The sequence below is a fragment of the Panulirus ornatus genome, chromosome 52 (genome assembly GCF_036320965.1).
Source record: "Panulirus ornatus isolate Po-2019 chromosome 52, ASM3632096v1, whole genome shotgun sequence".
Lineage (NCBI taxonomy): Eukaryota > Metazoa > Arthropoda > Malacostraca > Decapoda > Palinuridae > Panulirus > Panulirus ornatus.
The window spans coordinates 3,798,010-3,817,105 of record NC_092275.1 but is presented as its reverse complement, the minus strand read 5'-3'; the positions used below and the strand labels follow the sequence as shown (position 1 = coordinate 3,817,105).

Here is a 19,096-nt window from a genome sequence, read left to right as displayed (position 1 = left end):
ATGGAAAAAGGTGAGAACAAAGAACATAAGGGGAGTGGGAGAGGAATGGGATGTATTTAGGGAAGCAGTGATGACTTGCGCAAAAGATGCTTGTGGCATGAGAAGGGTGGGAGGTGGGCAGGTTAGAAAGGGTAGTGAGTGGTGGGATGAAGAAGTAAGATTATTAGTGAAAGAGAAGAGTGGCATTTGGACAATTTTTGTAGGGAAATAATGCAAATGACTGGGAGATGTATAAAACAAAGAGGCAGGAGGTCAAGAGAAAGGTGCAAGAGGTGAAAAAGAGGGCAAATGAGAGTTGGGGTGAGAGAGTATCATTAAATTTTAGAGAGAATAAAAAGATGTTTTGAAAGGAGGTAAATAAAGTCCGTAAACAAGGGAACAAATGGGAACTTCAGTGAAAGGGGTTAGTGGGGTGGTGATAACAAGTAGTGGTGATGTGAGAAGGAGATGGAGTGAGTATTTTGAAGGTTTGTTGAATGTGTTCGATGATAGAGTGGCAGATATAGGGTGTTTTGGTCGAGGTGGTCTGCAAAGTGAGAGGGTTAGGGAAAATGATTTGGTAAACAGAGAAGAGGTAGTAAAAGCTTTGTGGAAGATGAAAGCCGGCAAGGCAGCGGGTTTGGATGGTATTGCAGTGGAACTTATCAAAAAAGGGGGTGACTGTATTGTTGACTGGTTGGTAAGGTTATTTAATGTATGTATGACTCGGTGAGGTGCCTGAGGATTGGCGGAATGCTTGCATAGTGCCATTGTACAAAGGCAAAGGGGATAAGAGTGAGTGCTCAAATTACAGAGGTATACGTTTGTTGAGTATTCCTGGTAAATTATAAGGGAGGGTATTGATTGAGAGGGTGAAGGTATGTACAGAGCATCAGTTTGGGGAAGAGCAGTGTGGTTCCAGAAGTGGTAGAGGATGTGTGGATCAGGTATTTGCTTTGAAGAATGTATGTGAGAAATACTTAGAAAAACAAATGGATTTGTATGTAGTATTTATGGATCTGGAGAAGGCATATGATAGAGTTGTTAGAGATGCTCTGTGGAATGTATTAAGAATATATGATGTGGGAGGCAAGTTATTAGAAGCAGTGAAAAGTTTTTATTGGGGATGTAAGGCATGTGTACATGTAGGAAGAGAGGAAAGTGATTGGTTCTCAGTGAATGTTGGTTTGCGGCAGGGGTGTGTGATGTCTCCATGGTTGTTTAATTTGTTTATGGATGAGGTTGTTAGGGAGGTGAATGCAAGAGTTTTGGAAAGAGGGGCAAATATGCAGTCTGTTGGGGATGAGAGAGCTTGGGAAGTGAGTCAGTTGTTGTTTGCTGATGATACAGCACTGGTGGCTGATTTGTGTGAGAAACTGCAGAAGCTGGTGACTGAGTTTGGTAAAGTGTGTGAAAGAAGAAAGTTGAGAGTAAATGTGAATAAGAGCAAGGTTATTAGGTACAGTAGGGTTGAGGGACAAGTCAACTGGGAGGTAAGTTTGAATGGAGAAAAACTGGAGGAAGTGAAGTGTTTTAGATATCTGGGAGTGGATTTGGCAGCAGATGGAAGCGGAAGTGAATCATAGGATGGTGGAGGGGGCGAAAGTTCTGGGAGTGTTGAAGAATGTGTGGAAGTCGAGAACATTATCTCGGAGAGCAAAAATGGGTATGTTTGAAGGAATCGTGGTTCCAACAATGTTAAATGGTTGCGAGGCGTGGGCTATAGATAGAGTTGTGCCGAGGAGGGTGGATGTGCTGGAAACGAGATGTTTGAGGACAATATGTGGTGTGAGGTGGTTTGACGGAGTAAGTAATAATAGGGTAAGAGAGATGTGTGGTAATAAAAAGAGTGTGGTTGAGAGAGCAGAAGAGGATGTTTTGAAATGGTTTGGTCACATGGCGAGAATGAGTGAGGAAAGATTGACCAAGAGGATATATGTGTCAGAGGTGGAGGGAAGCGTGGGCTATAGATAGAGTTGTGCGGAGGAGGGTGGATGTGCTGGAAACGAGATGTTTAAGGACAATATGTGGTGTGAGGTGGTTTAATCGAGTAAGTAATAATAGGGTAAGAGAGATGTGTGGTAATAAAAAGAGTGTGGCTGAGAGAGCAGAAGAGGATGTTTTGAAATGGTTTGGTCACATGGTGAGAATGAGTGAGGAAAGATTGACCAAGAGGATATATGTGTCAGAGGTGGAGGGAATGAGGAGAAGTAGGAGACCAAATTGGAGGTGGAAAGATGGAATGAAAAAGATTTTGAGTGATTGGGGCGTGAACATGCAGGAGGGTGAAAGGTGTGCAAGGAATAGAGTGAATTGGAACGATGTGGTATACCGGGGTCGACCTGTTGTCAATGGATTGAACCAGGGCATGTGAAGCATCTGGGGTAAACCATGGAAAGTTTTGTAGGGCCTGGATGTGGAAAGGGAGCTGTGGTTTCGGTGCATTATTACACGACAGCTAGAGAGTGAGTGTGAATGAATGTGGCTGTTGTTGTCTTTTCCTAGCACTACCTTGCACACAAGAGGGGGGAAGGGGGTTGTTATTTCATGTGTGGCGAGGTGGCGATGGGAATGAATAAGGGCAGACAGTATGAATTATGTACATGTGTATATATGTAAATATATGTGTGTGTATATATATATATATATATATATATATATATATATATATATATATATATATATATATATCAGCTGGTGGCTGATTCATGTGAGAAACTGCAGAAGCTGGTGACTGAGTTTGGAAAAGTGTGTGGAAGAAGAAAGTTAAGAGTAAATGTGAATAAGAGCAAGGTTATTAGGTACAGTAGGGTTGAGGGTCAAGTCAATTGGGAGGTGAGTATGAATGGAGAAAAACTGGAGGAAGTGAAGTGTTTTAGATATCTGGGAGTGGATCTGGCAGCGGATGGAACCATGGAAGCGGAAGTGGATCATAGGGTGGGGGAGGGGGCGAAAATCCTGGGGGCCTTGAAGAATGTGTGGAAGTCGAGAACATTATCTCAGAAAGCAAAAATGGGTATGTTTGAAGGAATAGTGGTTCCAACAATGTTGTATGGTTGCGAGGCGTGGGCTATGGATAGAGTTGTGCGCAGGAGGATGGATGTGCTGGAAATGAGATGTTTGAGGACAATGTGTGGTGTGAGGTGGTTTGATCGAGTGAGTAACGTAAGGGTAAGAGAGATGTGTGGAAATAAAAAGAGCGTGGTTGAGAGAGCAGAAGAGGGTGTTTTGAAGTGGTTTGGGCACATGGAGAGGATGAGTGAGGAAAGATTGACCAAGAGGATATATGTGTCGGAGGTGGAGGGAACAAGGAGAAGAGGGAGACCAAATTGGAGGTGGAAAGATGGAGTGAAAAAGATTTTGTGTGATCGGGGCCTGAACATGCAGGAGGGTGAAAGGAGGGCAAGGAATAGAGTGAATTGGATCGATGTGGTATACCGGGGTTGACGTGCTGTCAGTGGATTGAAGCAGGGCATGTGAAGTGTCTGGGGTAAACCATGGAAGGCTGTGTGGGTGTGTATATTTGCGTGTGTGGACGTATGTATATACATGTGTATGGGGGTGGGTTGGGCCATTTCTTTCGTCTGTTTCCTTGCGCTACCTCGCAAACGCGGGAGACAGCGACAAAGTATAATAAAAAAAAAAATATATCTATATATATACGTTGAGATGTATAGGTATGTATATTTGCGTGTGTGGACGTGTATGTATATACATGTGTATGTGGGTGGATTGGGCCATTCTTCCGTCTGTTTTCTTGCGCTACCTTGCTGATGCAGGAGACAGTGACAAAGCTAAATGAAAAAAAATAGAAATAATCAATGAATCACCTTCATGGCTTTAACAGGTAAGATACTTACTTTGTTTCTAATAGCCAAAATCTCATCCTCATCCAGTATGCCGCTCAATCCTCAGATGTGGGAACATTGGTGCCATTGGATGAGCATCAGGCTTCATATTCTTGCTGGGTAACCTTGCATGTCAGTACAAGTATTAGACATGACTGACTTGAACATGTGTCAGAGTTATGTAGAGGCTTAATTTGCACTAATTTTATTTTCGTCAGTATTTCTGCAGTCGCTCATAATTCCCTAGTAACATGTAATTATAATAGTTTCCTTTCTTTCATTTTTAATTGCCATTTTCTGTGTAAGCAAGGTAGAGCCAGAAAGCAGACAAAGTAAGATGCATTTGCTCACTTACACATATTTATACACATACATACATATCCCCTGGGGATAGGGGAGAAAGAATACTTCCCACGCATTCCCCGCGTGTCATAGAAGGGAACTAAAGTGGACGGGAACAGGGGGCTGGAACCCCTCCCCTCTTTGTATTTCAACTTTCTAAAAGGGGAAACAGAAGGAGTCATGCTGGGAGTGCTCATCCTCCTTGAAGGCTCACATTGAGATGTCTAAAAGTGTGTGGATGTAACCAAGATGAGAAAAAAGGAGATATAGGTAGTATGTTTGAGCAAAGGAACCTGGATGTTTTGGCTCTGACTGAAATGAAGCTCAAGGGTAAAGGGGAAGAGTGGTTTGAGAATGTTTTGGGAGTAAAGTCAGGGGTTGGTGAGAGGACAAGAGCAAGGGAAGGAGTAGCACTCCTCCTGAAGCAGGAGTTATGGGAGTGTGTTAGAGTGTAAGAAAGTAAACTAGATTGATATGGGTAAAACTGAAAGTGGATGAAGAAAAATGGGTGATTATTGGTGCCTATGCACCTAGACATGAGAAGAAAGATTATGAGAGGCAAATGTTATGGGAGCAACTGAGTGAGAGTGTTAGGAGTTTTGATGCACGAGACCGGGTTATAGTGATGGGTGATTTGAATGCAACGTTGAATAATGTGGCAGTTGAGGGAATAATTGGTGCACTTGGGGTGTTCAGTGTTGTAAATAGAAATGGTGAAGAGCTTGTAGATTTGTTTGCTGAGAGAGGACTGGTGATTGCGAATACCTGGAATAAAAAGAGAGATATACATAAGTATACGTATACGTATAAGTATAATTATAGGTATACGTATGTGGTTCTCAGTGAATGTAGGTTTGCGGCAAGGGTGTGTGTTGTCTTCATGGTTGTTTAATTTGTTTATGGATGGGGTTGTTAGGGAGGTGAATGCAAGAGTTTTGGAAAGAGGGGCAAGTATGAAGTCTGTTGTGGATGAGAGAGCTTGGGAAGTGAGTCAGTGGTTGTTCGCTGATGATACAGCGCTGGTGGCTGATTCATGTGAGAAACTGCAGAAGCTGGTGACTGAGTTTGGTAAAGTGTGTGAAAGAAGAAAGTTAAGAGTAAATGTGAAAAAGAGCAAGGTTATTAGGTACAGTAGGGTTGAGGGTCAAGTCAATTGGGAGGTAAGTTTGAATGGAGAAAAACTGGAGGAAGTAAAGTGTTTTAGATATCTGGGAGTGGATCTGGCAGATGATGGAACCTTGGAAGCGGAAGTGAATCATAGGGTTGGGGAGGGGGCGAAAATCCTGGGAGCCTTGAAGAATGTGTGGAAGTCGAGAACATTATCTCAGAAAGCAAAAAGGGGTATGTTTGAAGGAATAGTGGTTCCAACAATGTTGTATGGTTGCGAGGTGTGGGCTATGGATAGAGTTGTGCGCAGGAGGGTGGATGTGCTGGAAATGAGATGTTTGAGGACAGTGTGTGGTGTGAGGTCGTTTGATCGAGTAAGTAATGTAAGTGTAAGAGAGATGTGTGGAAATAAAAAGAGCGTGGTTGAGAGAGCAGAAGAGGGTGTTTTGAAATGGTTTGGGCACATGGAGAGAATGAGTGAGGAAAGATTGACCAAGAGGATATATGTGTTGGAGGTGGAGGGAACGAGGAGAAGTGGGAGACCAAATTGGAGGTGGAAAGATGGAGTGAAAAAGATTTTGTGTGATCAGGGCCTGAATATGCAGGAGGGTGAAAGGAGGGCAAGGAATAGAGTGAATTGGATCGATGTGGTATACCGGGGTTGACGTGCTGTCAGTGGATTGAATCAGGGCATGGAAAGTTGTGTGGGGCCTGGATGTGGAAAGGGAGCTGTGGTTTCGGGCATTATTGCGTGGCAGCTAGAGACTGAGTGTGAACAAATGGGGCCTTTGTTGTCTTTTCCTAGTGCTACCTCGCACACATGTGGGGGGAGGGGGAAGGTATTCCATGTGTGGCGAGGTGGCGATGGGAGTGAATGGGGGCAGACAGTGTGAATTGTGTGCATGGATATATATGTATGTGTCTGTGTATGTATATATATGTTTACATTGAGATGTATAGGTATGTATATTTGCGTGCGTGGACGTTTGTGTGTATACATTGTGCATGGGGGTGGGTTGGGCCATTTCTTTCGTCTGTTTCCTTGCGCTACCTCGCAAACGTGGGAGACAGCGACAAAGCAAAATAAAAATAAATACGTATGTAAGTAGGAGAGATGGTCAGAGAGCGTTATTAGATTCCATGTTAATTGATAGGTGTGTGAAAGAGAGACTTTTGGATGTTAATGTGCTGAGAGGGGCAACTGGAGGGATGTCTGATCATTATCTTGTGGAGGCAAAGGTGAAGATTTGTAAAGGTTTTCAGAGAAGAAGAGAGAATGTAGGGGTGAAGAGAGTGGTGAGAGTAAGTGAGCTTGAGGAGGAGACTTGTATGAGGAAGTACCTGGAGAGATTGAGTGCAGAATGGAAAAAGGTGAGAGCAAATGATGTAAGGGGAGTGGGGGAGGAATGGGATGTATTTAGGGAAGTAGTGATGGCTTGCGCAAAAGATGCCTATGGCATGAGAAAGGTGGGAGGTGGGCTGATTAGAAAGGGTAGTGAGTGGTGGGAAGAAGAAGTAAGATTGTTAGTGAAAGAGAAGAGAGAGGCATTTGAACAATTTTTGTAGGAAAATAGTGCAAATGAGTGGGAGATGTATAAAAGAAAGAGGCAGGAGCTCAAGAGAAAGGTGGAAGAGGCGAAAAAGAGGGCAAGTGAGAGTTGGGGTGAGAGAGTATCGTTAAATTTTAGGGAGAATAAAAAGATGTTTTGAAGGAGGTAAATAAAGTGCATAAGACAGGAGAACAAATGGGAACATTGGTGAAGGGGGCTGTTGGGGAGGTAAGAACAAGTAGTGGTGATGTGAGAAGGAGATGGAGTGAGTATTTTGAAGGTTTGTTGAATGTGTTAGATGATAGAATGGCAGATAAAAGGTGTTTTGGTCGAGATGGTGTGCAGAGTGAGAGGGTCAGGGAGAATGGTTTGGTAAACAGAGAAGAGAAAGCTTTTTGGAAGATGAAAGCCGGCAGGATGGCGGGTTTGGATGGTATTGCTATGGAATTTATTAAAAAAGGGGGTGACTGTATTGTTGACTGGTTGGTGAGGATATTCAATGTATGTATGGCTCATGGTGAAGTGCTTGAGGATTGGCAGAATGCATGCATAGTGCCACTGTACAAAGGCAAAGGGGATAAATGTGAGTGTTCAAATTACAGAGGTATACGTTTGTTGAATATTCCCAAGAAATTATATGGGAGGGTATTGATTGAGGGTGAAGGCATGTACAGAGCATCAAATTGGGGAAGAGCAGTGTGGTTTCAGAAGTGGTGGAGGATGTGTGGATCAGGTGTTTGCTTTGAAGCATGTATGCGATAAATACTTAAAAAAGCAAATTTATTTGTATGTAGCATTTTTGGATGTGGAGAAGGCATATGTTAGAGTTGATAGAGATGCTCTGTGGAAGAAATTAAGAGTATATGGCGTGGGAGGCAAGTTTTTAGAAGCAGTGGAAAGTTTTTATCGAGGATGTAAGGCATGTGTACGACTAGGAAGAGAGGAAAGTGATTGGTTCCTAGTGAATGTTGGTTTGCAGCAGGGTTGTGTGATATCTCCAAGTTTGTTTAATTTGTTTATGGATGGGGTTGTTAGGGAGGTGAATGCAAGAGTTTTGGAGAGAGGGGCAAGTATGCAGTCTGTTGTGAATGAGAGGGCTTGGGAAGTGAGTCAGTTGTTGTACACTGATGATACAGTGCTGGTGGCTGATTCATGTGTGAAACTGCAGAAGCTGGTGACTGAGTTTGGTAAAGTGTGTGAAAGAAGAAAGCTGAGAGTGAATGTGAATAAGAGCAAGTTTATTAGGTTCAGTAGGGTTGAGGGACAAGTCAGTTGGGAGGTAAGTTTGAATGGAGAAAAAGTGAAGGAAGTGGAGTGTTTTAGATATCTGGGAGTGGGTTTGGCAGCAGATGGAACAATGGAAGCGAAAGTGAGTCACAGGGTGGGGGAGGAGGCAAAGGTTCTGGGAGTGTTGAAGAATGTGTGGAAGGCGAGAACGTTATCTTGGAGAGCAAAAATGGGTATGTTTGAAGGAATAGTGGTTCCAACAATGTTATATGGTTGCATGGGGTGGGCTATAGATAGGGTTGTGCGGAGGAGGGTGGATTTCTTGGAAATGAGATGTTTGAGGAAAATATGTGGTGTGAGGTGGTTTGATCGAGTAAGTAATGAAAGGGTAAGAGAGATGTGTGATAATAAAAAGAGTGTGGTTGGGAGAGCAGAAGAGGGTGTATTGAAATCGTTTGGTCATATGGAGAGAATGAATGAGGAAAGATTGACAAAGAGGATATATGTGTCAGAGGTGGAGGAAAGAAGGAGAAGTGGAAGACCAAATTGGAGGTGGAAAGATGGAACGAAAAAGATTTTGTGCATTCGGGGCCTGAACATGCAGGAGGGTGAAAGGCATGCAAGGAAAAGAGTGAATTGGAACGATGTGGTATACTGGGGGTCAACGTGCAGTCAATGGATTGAACCAGGGCATGTGAAGCATCTGGGGTAAACCATGGAAAGTTCTGTAAGGCCTAGATGTGGAAGGGGAGCTGTGGTTTCGGTGTTTTACACATGACAGCATGAGACTGAGTGTGAACAAATATGGTGGGAAGGCGACGGGAATGGATGAGCGCAGTAAGTATGAATATGTACATGTGTATATATGTATATGTCTGTGTATGTATATGTATGTATACATTGAAATGTATAGATATGTATATGTGCTTATGTGGGCTTGTGTGTGTATACATATGTATGTGGATGAGTTGGGCCATTCTTTTATCTGTTTCCTTGTTCTGCTTCGTTCGTTGTCATCCATTCCGATGCCTCCACGCCCCACAGGAAACAGCACAGATGCGAGAAAGAAAAGAAAGAAGTAGCATATAATTTCTATTCTCCCCCGTACCTGATTGTTGCCCCCTGCATCAGAAGAGTTTCATCAGGGAACAGACAATGAAAGGCCACATCAGCTCATATCCATACTCGAGCCATTTTTTGTAATACACCAAAACCGCAGCTCCCTAACCACATCCAGGCCCCTTGGACCTTTCCATTGTTCACCCCAGACATTTCATATACCCTGGTTCAGTCCATTGACTGCAAGTTGACCCCAGTTTACCAAATTGTTCCAGTTCACTTTATTCCATGCATGCCTTTCACCCTCCTGCATGTGATTCAGGCCCCAATTGTTTAAAATATTTTTTGTTCCATCCTTCCATCTCTAAATTGGTCATCCCATTCTCTTTGTTCCCTCCATTTTTGACACATATTCTCTGTCAACCTTTCCTCACGTATTCTCTCCATATGTCCAAGCCATTTCAACACACCCTCCTCTGCTCTGTCAACCACATTCTTTTTATTACCAAACGTGTCTCATATCTTTTCTTACTCAGTCAAACCACCTCACACCGCATATTGTCTTTATTGATTTCATTTCCAACACATCCACCCTCCTGCACTTAACCCTACTATAGCCCATGCCTCACAACAATATAATATTGTTGGAACTACAGTACCTTTAAACATTGCCCTCCCACATAACATTCTCTCGTGCTACCCATGCTCCTTTGCTCCCACCCCACCTCATCACTCACTTCCGCTTCCATGATTCCATATGCTGCCATATCCACTTCTAGATCTGTAAAGCCCTTCACCTCCTCCAATTTTTCTCCATTCAAGTTTACATCCAAACTAACTTGTCCCTCCACCCTGCTGAACTTCATAATTTTGCTTTTATTTACATTCATTCTCAACTTTCTTTTTTCACACACTCTTCCTAACTCAGTCACCAATTTCTCAAGTTTTTCATTCAAATCTACCACCAGTGCTATATCATCAGCAAACAACAACTGATTCACTTCCCAACCCTCTCATCCCAAACTGAACTGCATACCCATTCCTCTCACCACCACTCTTGCATCTACCTGCCTCACCACCGCATCAAGAAACAAATTTATCTATTATAGTGACATCACACACCCCTGTTGCAGACCAATTTAGAACCATTCATTCTTCCTACTCATACACATGCCTTACACACTTGATAAAAAATTCTCACTGGTTCTATTAGCTTGCCTCCCATACCATATATTCTTAAGACCTTCCACACAGCACCTGTATCAACCCCATCATGTGCCTTTTCCAGATCCTTAAATACCATATACAAATCCAATTGTTTTTCTAAGTGTTTCTCACAAATGTTTTTTAAAGCAAAGACCTGATCCACACCTCCTCTATCACATCTGAAACCAAACTGCTCCTCCCCAAACTGATGCACTGTTCTTGTCTTCACCCCCTCAATCAACACCCTCCCATGCAACGTACCAGGTATACTTAAACTAATACCTCTGTAGTTTGAAAACTCACCTTTATCCTCCTCTTGCCTTTAGAGAATTGGACTACGTATGCATTCCACCAATCCTCAGGCACCTCACCATGATCCATTCATACATTGAATATCCTTACCAAGCAATCAGCAACACAGTCACTTCCTTTCTTACAGTCACTTCCTTTCTTAATAAATTCAACTACAATATGATCCACTCTAGCCACCTTGTTGTATTTCATGTTATATAAGGCTTTCACCATCTGTTCTTTCCTCACCAAACCACTCTCCATAACTCTATCACTTAGCATACCACCCCGACCAAAACATTCTGTATCTGCCACTCTGTCTTTAAACACATTTAACAGTCCTTCAGAATACTCACTCCATCTCCTCCTTACTTCATCAATATCTGTTATCATTTTCCCCTTTGCCTGCTTCACCAATGTTCCATGTTGTTCTCTTGTCTTTCACACATTATTTATCTACTACTAAAATGTCTTTTTATTTTCCCTAAGGTTTGATGATACTCTCTTACCTTGACTCTCATTTGCCCTCTTTTTCAACCCCTGCACTTCCCTTATGACTTCCTGTCGCTTTCTCTTATACCTCTCCAAATCATTTGCCCCTCTTTTCTCTTTCACTAGCAATTTCTTATTTCCACCACCAACTACTCTTTCTAATCTGGCCATCTCCTACATTTGCATGCCACATGCATCTCTTGCACATGCCATTGCTGTTCCTCTAAATACCTACCATTCCTCACCCCCTTCCCTTGCTCCATTCACTCTCACCTTTTGTCATTATACTCTCAGTATTTTGGTATTTCTTCACACAAGTCTCTTTTCCAGGCTCTCTTACTCTTGCCCCCTTTTCACCCTGACATTGTTTCCCCTTTTTCGAAAGCCTTTACAAATCTTCACCCTCATCTCCACTAGATAGTGATCATACATCCATCCCACCAGATGCCCCTATGTGCACATTTACACCCAAAAGTCTCATCTTTACATGCCTATTAATTGATATGAATCAAATAATGCCTGTTGAACAAATCTCCTACACACATAAGTATAGTTGTGTATATCTCTCTTTTAAAACCAGGTAGTCCCAATCACCAGTCTTTTTTAGCACACAACTCCAAAAGCTCTTCACCATTTTCATTCATAATATTGAATACCCCATGCTCCCCAGTTATACCCTCAACTGCCAGTTACTTACCTTTGCATTTAAAGCACCCATCAATAATACTTGGTTTTGTGTATCAAAATTGTTGACACACTCACTCAGCTGCTCCCAAAACTCTTGGTCTCATGATCTTTGTTCTCATGGCCAAGTGCATAAGCACCATTAATCACCCATTTCTCACCATCCACTTTCAATTTTACCTACATCAATCAAGAATTTACTTTCTTACACTCTGTCACACTCCCACAACTCCTGCTTACTCCCAAGACATTTCCAAACCAAACTTCTTTACCCTTGAGCTTTTTGTCCAGAGCAAGAATAACCATTTTTCTTTGCTCAAACACACTACCTATCTGTCCTTTCTTCTCATCTTGGTTACATCCACACACATTCAGATGCCCGAGTCTGAGTAATAATTCATAATTTTTACTGCAACCCTCTGGAACATTTTAGTGACACTAATTTGAGTCATGACCCTGGATTCCAGAACCACTGGTTTAAGCCATAATCATAGTGTTATTATTCTCTTTTTATTCATGCACTGAAAACATGATATTTTTTCCCAATGAAATTTACCAGCACAAAGTAACACTTAAATGAAAGGTAAATCATTCGTATTACAACATTGAATGTACAGCTTTACCATTCTCTGTAAAGGTTAGTTTTCATCAATTTTAGAGTAATTAGCACAGGATGTTCCTAATCAGGGGCTGCATAAGGTACTCAGCCCCTTGCCATTTAACTTTGTATATGCCCATGAGCTTGGAGATCTGGCAACTCCCAAAAAGAACACTGACATATCTTGCATTGTGATATAGTATTAAAAGCTGTTTAAAATCCCTATGTCATATTTTTTTGGAAAAAGTTATTCCTTCCAGGAAAAGGTATGCTGTACTGTCTCTAATCAAGTAACCTAGCTTCTGAACAGTTGTCAGATTTCAGAAGTTTTTGTATTTCGGTTATTGATATTACCAAGGGTACCTGAATGAATTATGATTTAAACTGTAGAGTTTTTATCTCATTACCATTAAAATGCAACCCCAGGACCTCTTTTATGAGGTTCCTTCAGCTTCATTGCTATGCTCCACACAGGAGTAGGGGAGTAATTGGCTTTTTCAGGGTAAGAATCTCCTCAACAAGACTGTATTCCTTTCCATTCATTGGCGATGATACATCCTTGCCAAAGATGACTTCTCTTGCAGGCAGAATCTGATAACACCTTTTCTTAGTACACAAGTTTCATTAAGTTTTAAATGTTTGTAATCATCCCAAAATGTACCTGTAGACTAAGACAGCAGTAGGTGTATACCAAGTTAAGGTGTTCTGAGTGAAGGTTTCTGGCATAATTGAGATTGAAGGTGACTGAATGTCATTATCCTGCTGTGTTAAGGTTGATGCTTCAGAAAGTCAGGAGGCATCATGATTCAGCTCAAGCTCAGAAGCATCAAGCAAGGGGTTTAATGAAAGGGTAGGAGTTTATGTACTGGAAAGTGCACAAGGCTTTGATGATTTCTTAAGCAATCCTTCATATGCCATTTTCTACATGTAATTAGGTTTTTTTATTAGCTTTTCTCTGATGTAGACTAAGGTATTGAAAGGTAATTATGTGGTATTGAAGTACAGGGGATTTCATTGAGTACCAGTATTCTTGGGAGTGCTAGATTTTGGATTGCTGGATTTGTGACATTAAGAGTGTTATTGCGTTTACCCAGTAAAATGAATTTTTTTCTCAAAAATATTAATAAGAATTGATTTTTTTTAATTATCCTTGAAATGGTTTATATGTCTGCCATAAAGTATTCAAGTTGAATGTTTATCAAAATGATAGGTAAAGTAGCTCAGCAGAAATCCAAGGCTGTGAACCCGTAAGTTTATTTTAAAAGGCATTAGCTTCCCTGGGGATAGGGGATTAAGAATACTTCCCACGTATTCCCTGCGTGTCGTAGAAGGCGACTAAAAGGGGAGGGAGCGGGGGGCTGGAAATCCTCCCCTCTCGTTTTTTTTTTAATTTTCCAAAAGAAGGAACAGAGGGGGCCAGGTGAGGATATTCCAAAAAAGGCCCAGTCCTCTGTTCTTAACGCTACCTCGTTAACGCGGGAAATGGCGAATAGTTTAAAAAAAAAAAAAAAAAAAAATAGCTTCTATAATTACTTAGATAAATTTTAGAAACCAGTAACTTCTATTATTACTTTGTTATGAACAAACAAGTTCTAAGAAAATTGGAAGTGCTTTGATAAGATATATTTGCCTTTGGGGTACTGGGGAGAGAAAACTGATTACTGAAGAAGTAAGGTTTATGTGGCCATGGCATAAGGCACTTGTATTTGAAAATCTGTGTTTATGGACAAGATAAAAAGTTTTGTTGTCGTAAAAGCTTATTTGTTCTTGTTATCAATTTCAGGTTTATTGTATAATAGAATATGGAATAACTTAGAGCTTCATATCAACAATGTCCACATTCGATATGAAGACACTCATTCTTGCCCTTCACCACTGGTTATTGGACTGTGCCTACAGAGTTTATCAGCTGATACAACAAACCAGTAAGTTTTCTGCATTTGAAAGTATTAGTGTATTGTTGGTGTCTTTTTCACATGTTTACCCAAATATTCATTGATAGACTCATTTTGCCTTTCTGTTCTTAATAGCAAATCAAGGACCTGTAGGTTTTGGCTGCTGTTTAGGCTGCTTTAGACCAGTATTCTCTTGCTTTGTGGGAGTCATGCACATTGCTAGGTTCTCAAGTATCTTTTACAAATAGAAAGGGTAGTGAGTGGTGGGATGAAGAAGAAAGGTTATTAGTGAAAGAGAAGAGAGAGGCATTTGGATGATTTTTGCAGGGAAGTAATGCAAATGACTGGGAGACATATAAAAAAAAGAGGCAGGAGGTCAAGAGAAAGGTGCAAGAGGTGAAAAAGAGGGCAAATGAGAGTTGGGGAGAGAGAGTATCATTAGATTCTAGGGAGAATAAAAAGATGTTTTGGAAGGAGGTAAATAAAGTCCGTAAGAAAAGGGAACAAATGGGAACTTCAGTGAAAGGGGCTAAAGGGAGGTGATAACAAGTAGTGGTGATGTGAGAAGGAGATGGAGTGAGTATTTTGAAGGTTTGTTGAATGTGTTTGATGATAGAGTGGCAGATATAGGGTGTTTTGGTCGAGGTGGTGTGCAGAGTGAGAGGGTTCAGGAAAATGATTTGGTAAACAGAGAAAAGGTAGTAAAAGCTTTGCGTAAGATGAAAGCCGGCAAGGCAGCGGGTTTGGCTGGTATTGCAGTGGAATTTAATGTATTTATGACTCATGATGAGGTGCCTGAGGATTGCCGTAATGCTTGCATAGTGCCATTGTACAAAGGCAAAGGGGATAAAAGTGAGTGCTCAAATTACAGAGGTATAAGTTTGTTGAGTATTCCTGGGAAATTAGATGGGAGGGTATTGACTGAGAGGGTGAAGGCATGTACAGAGCATCAGATTGGGGAAGAGCAGTGTGGTTTCAGAAGTAGTAGAGGATGTGTGGATCAGGTGTTTGCTTTGAAGAATGTATGTGAGAAATACTTAGAAAAGCAAATGGATTTGTATGTAGCGTGTATGGATCTAGAGAAGGCATATGTTAGAGTTCATAGAGATGCTCTGTGGAAGTTATTAAGAATATATGGTGTAGGAGGCAAGTTGTTAGAGCATTGAAAAGTTTTTATTGAGGATGTAAGGCATTTGTACGTGTAGGAAGAGAGGAAAGTGATTGGTTCTCAGTAAATGTAGGTTTGCGGCAGGTGTGTGTGATGTCTCCGTGGTTGTTTAATTTGTTTATGGATGGGGTTGTTAGGGAGGTGAATGCAAGAGATTTGGAAAGAGGGGCAAGTATGTAGTCTGTTGTGGATGAGAGAGCTTTTGAAGTGAGTCAGTTGTTGTTCGCTGATGATACAGCACTGTTAGCTGATTCGTGTGAGAAACTACAGAAGCTGGTGACTGAGTTTGGTAAAGTGTGTGAAAGAAGAAAGCTGAGAGTGAATGTGAATAAGAGCAAGGCTATTAGGTACAGTAGGGTTGAGGGACAAGTCAGTTGGGAGGTAAGTTTGAATGGAGAAAAACTGGAGGAAGTGAAGTGTTTTTAGATATCTGGGAGTGGATTTGGCAGCGGATGGAACCATGGAAGCGGAAGTAAATCATAGGGTGGGGGAGGGAGCGAAAGTTGTGGGAGCCTTGAAGAATGTGTGGAAGTCAAGAACATTATCTCAGAAAGCAAAAATGGGTATGTTTGAAGGAATAGTTATATGGTTGCGAGGCGTGGGCTATAGATAGAGTTGTGTGGAGGAGGGTGAATGTGCTGGAAATGAGATGTTATAGGACAATATGTGGTGTGAGGTGGTTTGATCGAGTAAGTAATGATAGGGTAAGAGAGATGTGTGGTAATAAAAAGAGTGTGGTTGAGAGAGCAGAAGAGGGTGTTTTGAAATGTTTTGGTCACATGGAGAGAATGAGTGAGGAAAGACTGACAAAGAGGATATATGTGTCAGAGGTGGACGAAACAAGGAGTGGGAGACCAAATTGGAGGTGGAAAGATGGAGTGAAAAAGATTTTGAGTGATCAGGGCCTGAACATGCAGGAGGGTGAAAGGCGTGCAAGGAATAGAGTGAATTGGAACAATTTGGTATTCCGGGGTCGACGTGCTGTCAGTGGATTGAACCAGGGCATGTGAAGCGTCTGGGGTAAACCATGGAAAGTTGTGTGGGGCCTGGATATGGAAAGGGAGCTATGTTTTGGCAAATTATTACATGACAGCTAGAGACTGAGTGTGAATGAATGTGGCCTTTGTTGTCTTTTCCTAGCGCTACCTCGAGCACATGAGAGGGGAGGGGGTTGTTATTTCATGTGTGGCGAGGTGGCGATGGGAATGAATAAAGCAGACAGTATGGATTATGTACATGTGTATATATGTATATGTCTGTGTGTGTATATATATGTATACCTTGAGATGTATAGGTATGTATATTTGCGTGTGTGGACGTGTGTGTATATACATGTGTATGTGGGTGGGTTGGGCTATTCTTTTGTCTGTTTCCTTGCGCTACCTCGCTAACGCAGGAGACAACGACAAAGTAAATAAATAGAATAAATAAATAAATAAAGACTATGTACTTCTCTCTTTATCTTCATAATCAGAGTCCGAGAAGCCTTAGCCACTCCTGGTTACATTCCCCAGTATCCCCTGGAAGAAGTTTTATTAGGGCTTTTATAGTGGCTGTATATTCCTCTTTTTTTGAGTTCCACAACTAGGAGCAATAGTGTAACCATGATAGGACCAGAGTCTTTCATATTTGTAGGAAAGGTCACATTTATGGAACTTTCTCAGGATCCATCAAGCCATTACAAAAGAAATTTATGTACATACAGACCACTGGGTCTTTTTGCAGCTGTTTGTGATAATGTTAGTTATCAGAAACTCTCAGATTACTGTGGTAAAAGTTAGAAGGCATATAGATGATTTAAAGGTAATATCCTGCAAACTGTCATTGTGAATAAGGAGGCATAAATAATATAATTCATGGACTTGAAGAGAAATATTTATCAAGTTTATTAGATGTTTCTATAGTACTTTCCACAACTCTAATGGGTAAACCATTCCATTTGTTAACAATCGTGCTGAGGAAAAAGTACTTTACTTCACTGAAGGGAAAACATTTGCCTATGAGTTCATATCTACTACTTCAAATGAAATTTGATGAACCAAGTTTTAAGTAGCTTGTTATATCAAGTCATAACCTTCACTTTTCTAAGCTACATAGATTCAGGTAATTTTGTTGGAAGTCATAGGATTAGTTTGTGAATCAAGGAATCATCTTGGTAGCTTAACACTGCGCTCTTTCCATTCTGTCCTTGCCTTTTTTTTAGGTAAACTAAAACTGAACACAACATTCGAAGATGAGGATGATGCAATGAACTGTAAAGAGGAAGAATGATATCCCTAGACATAAATTCAAGGGACCTATCTGTGAATCCAATTTTTTTGTGTTTTTACCCTTTTCACTGCTTCTGTGCACTGCTTATTTGGTTTTAGTTCACCAAAGATTACTACACTCAAACCTTTTCCCTCATTTAACCTTTGCAGATCAACAGAATTTTGATTATAGCCTACTTTTTTGTTTCTAGTGCCAGTATGTAAACCTGTGCTCTTAGAAATATTAGAATTCATTTCCCACCTATGAGCCCAGTCCATCGGATTGCCTATGCCAGTTTGAAGCCACAGACATTCAGGATCATTTGTAGCTTTATCTCCCAGCTTAGAATCATTTGTGAATTTTGATATTTTACAATGCATCCCATTATCAGTACTGGCAGGTAGTAATTAGTAGCCAGCCAGTGACTAGTACAACATGCCTGAGTGTTGGGAGTGTTAGTGGCAACTGCATAGTGAGCCAGCACTTCAGTATTTGTCAATTTACACTCCTCTGACCCAGTTAGCTATCTTTTCTTTCTGCCTAACCCACACATGGACTACTGGTATTCTGTCCTCTCCTTGTCATACATGACACTTGACAATGCTTAACTCACACAGCTTTTTCTTTGTAACTCTAGATTTTCCTGTGGTGAGCACTATGTGCTGGTCCTGCCTTTTGGCAAAATGGTAAGAGCAGTAGATAGTAGTAGTAGGTAGGAACATTTGAGAAGGATTAGTAGGTAGAAGTATTAGGTGGAAGTAGTTGAAAGGAACATTAGGAAGGAGCATTAGGTAGAAATAGTCAGTAGGAGAGCCTCTGTAAACACTGTGTTAGAGTTGCCTTCTGCCATTCACTTGTCTACGGTGAGGCACTAAAGGGAAAGAAGTAGCACTGGAGTTTAGCACTGGAGTTCAAGACCAGCCCCTTGAGGGAGTTCCATTAGGGAACAGGCATCAGAGATATAGTTTGGTAGATTTATATAGATACGTATCCAAGAAAGAGAACTGGTCCCAAGACTGATCCTTGTGGCACCCCACAAATTACATTTAACCACTGAAGCTTGACCACTTATACTCTTTGTTTATGGTCAGCCAACCAATTCCCTATCCACCAAAGTACAACCCTGTTAGTACATTGTGATTTAATTTTTGCTGATAACCTTTGATGCAAAACCTTATGAATGCTTTTTGAAAATCTAGATAGATGAAACAAGTTTTTTCACTTTCATTTTACATGTTGATTATATCATAAAAATAGTCAAGTAGATTTATGAGATATGAAGGCTTTCATCAAAAATCATGCTGAGAATTGTTTAGTAATTGGTGGTCCTCTAAGGGTTTGCCATTTTGACACAGTTGATGATTTCCATAAGTTTTCCACCTACAGGTATAAAGCTTATT

General features: G+C 41.1%; 1 protein-coding gene across 1 annotated transcript in view; it reads left to right on the top strand.

Moving 5' to 3' along the window:
- LOC139764960 (intermembrane lipid transfer protein VPS13A-like) overlaps positions 1-19,096 on the top strand; it is a 1,504,808-nt gene that overhangs the window by 181,319 nt on the left and 1,304,393 nt on the right. The window contains 1 exon segment of the mRNA XM_071692018.1: positions 14,167-14,308. Coding sequence (XP_071548119.1) covers positions 14,167-14,308 — 142 coding nt within the window.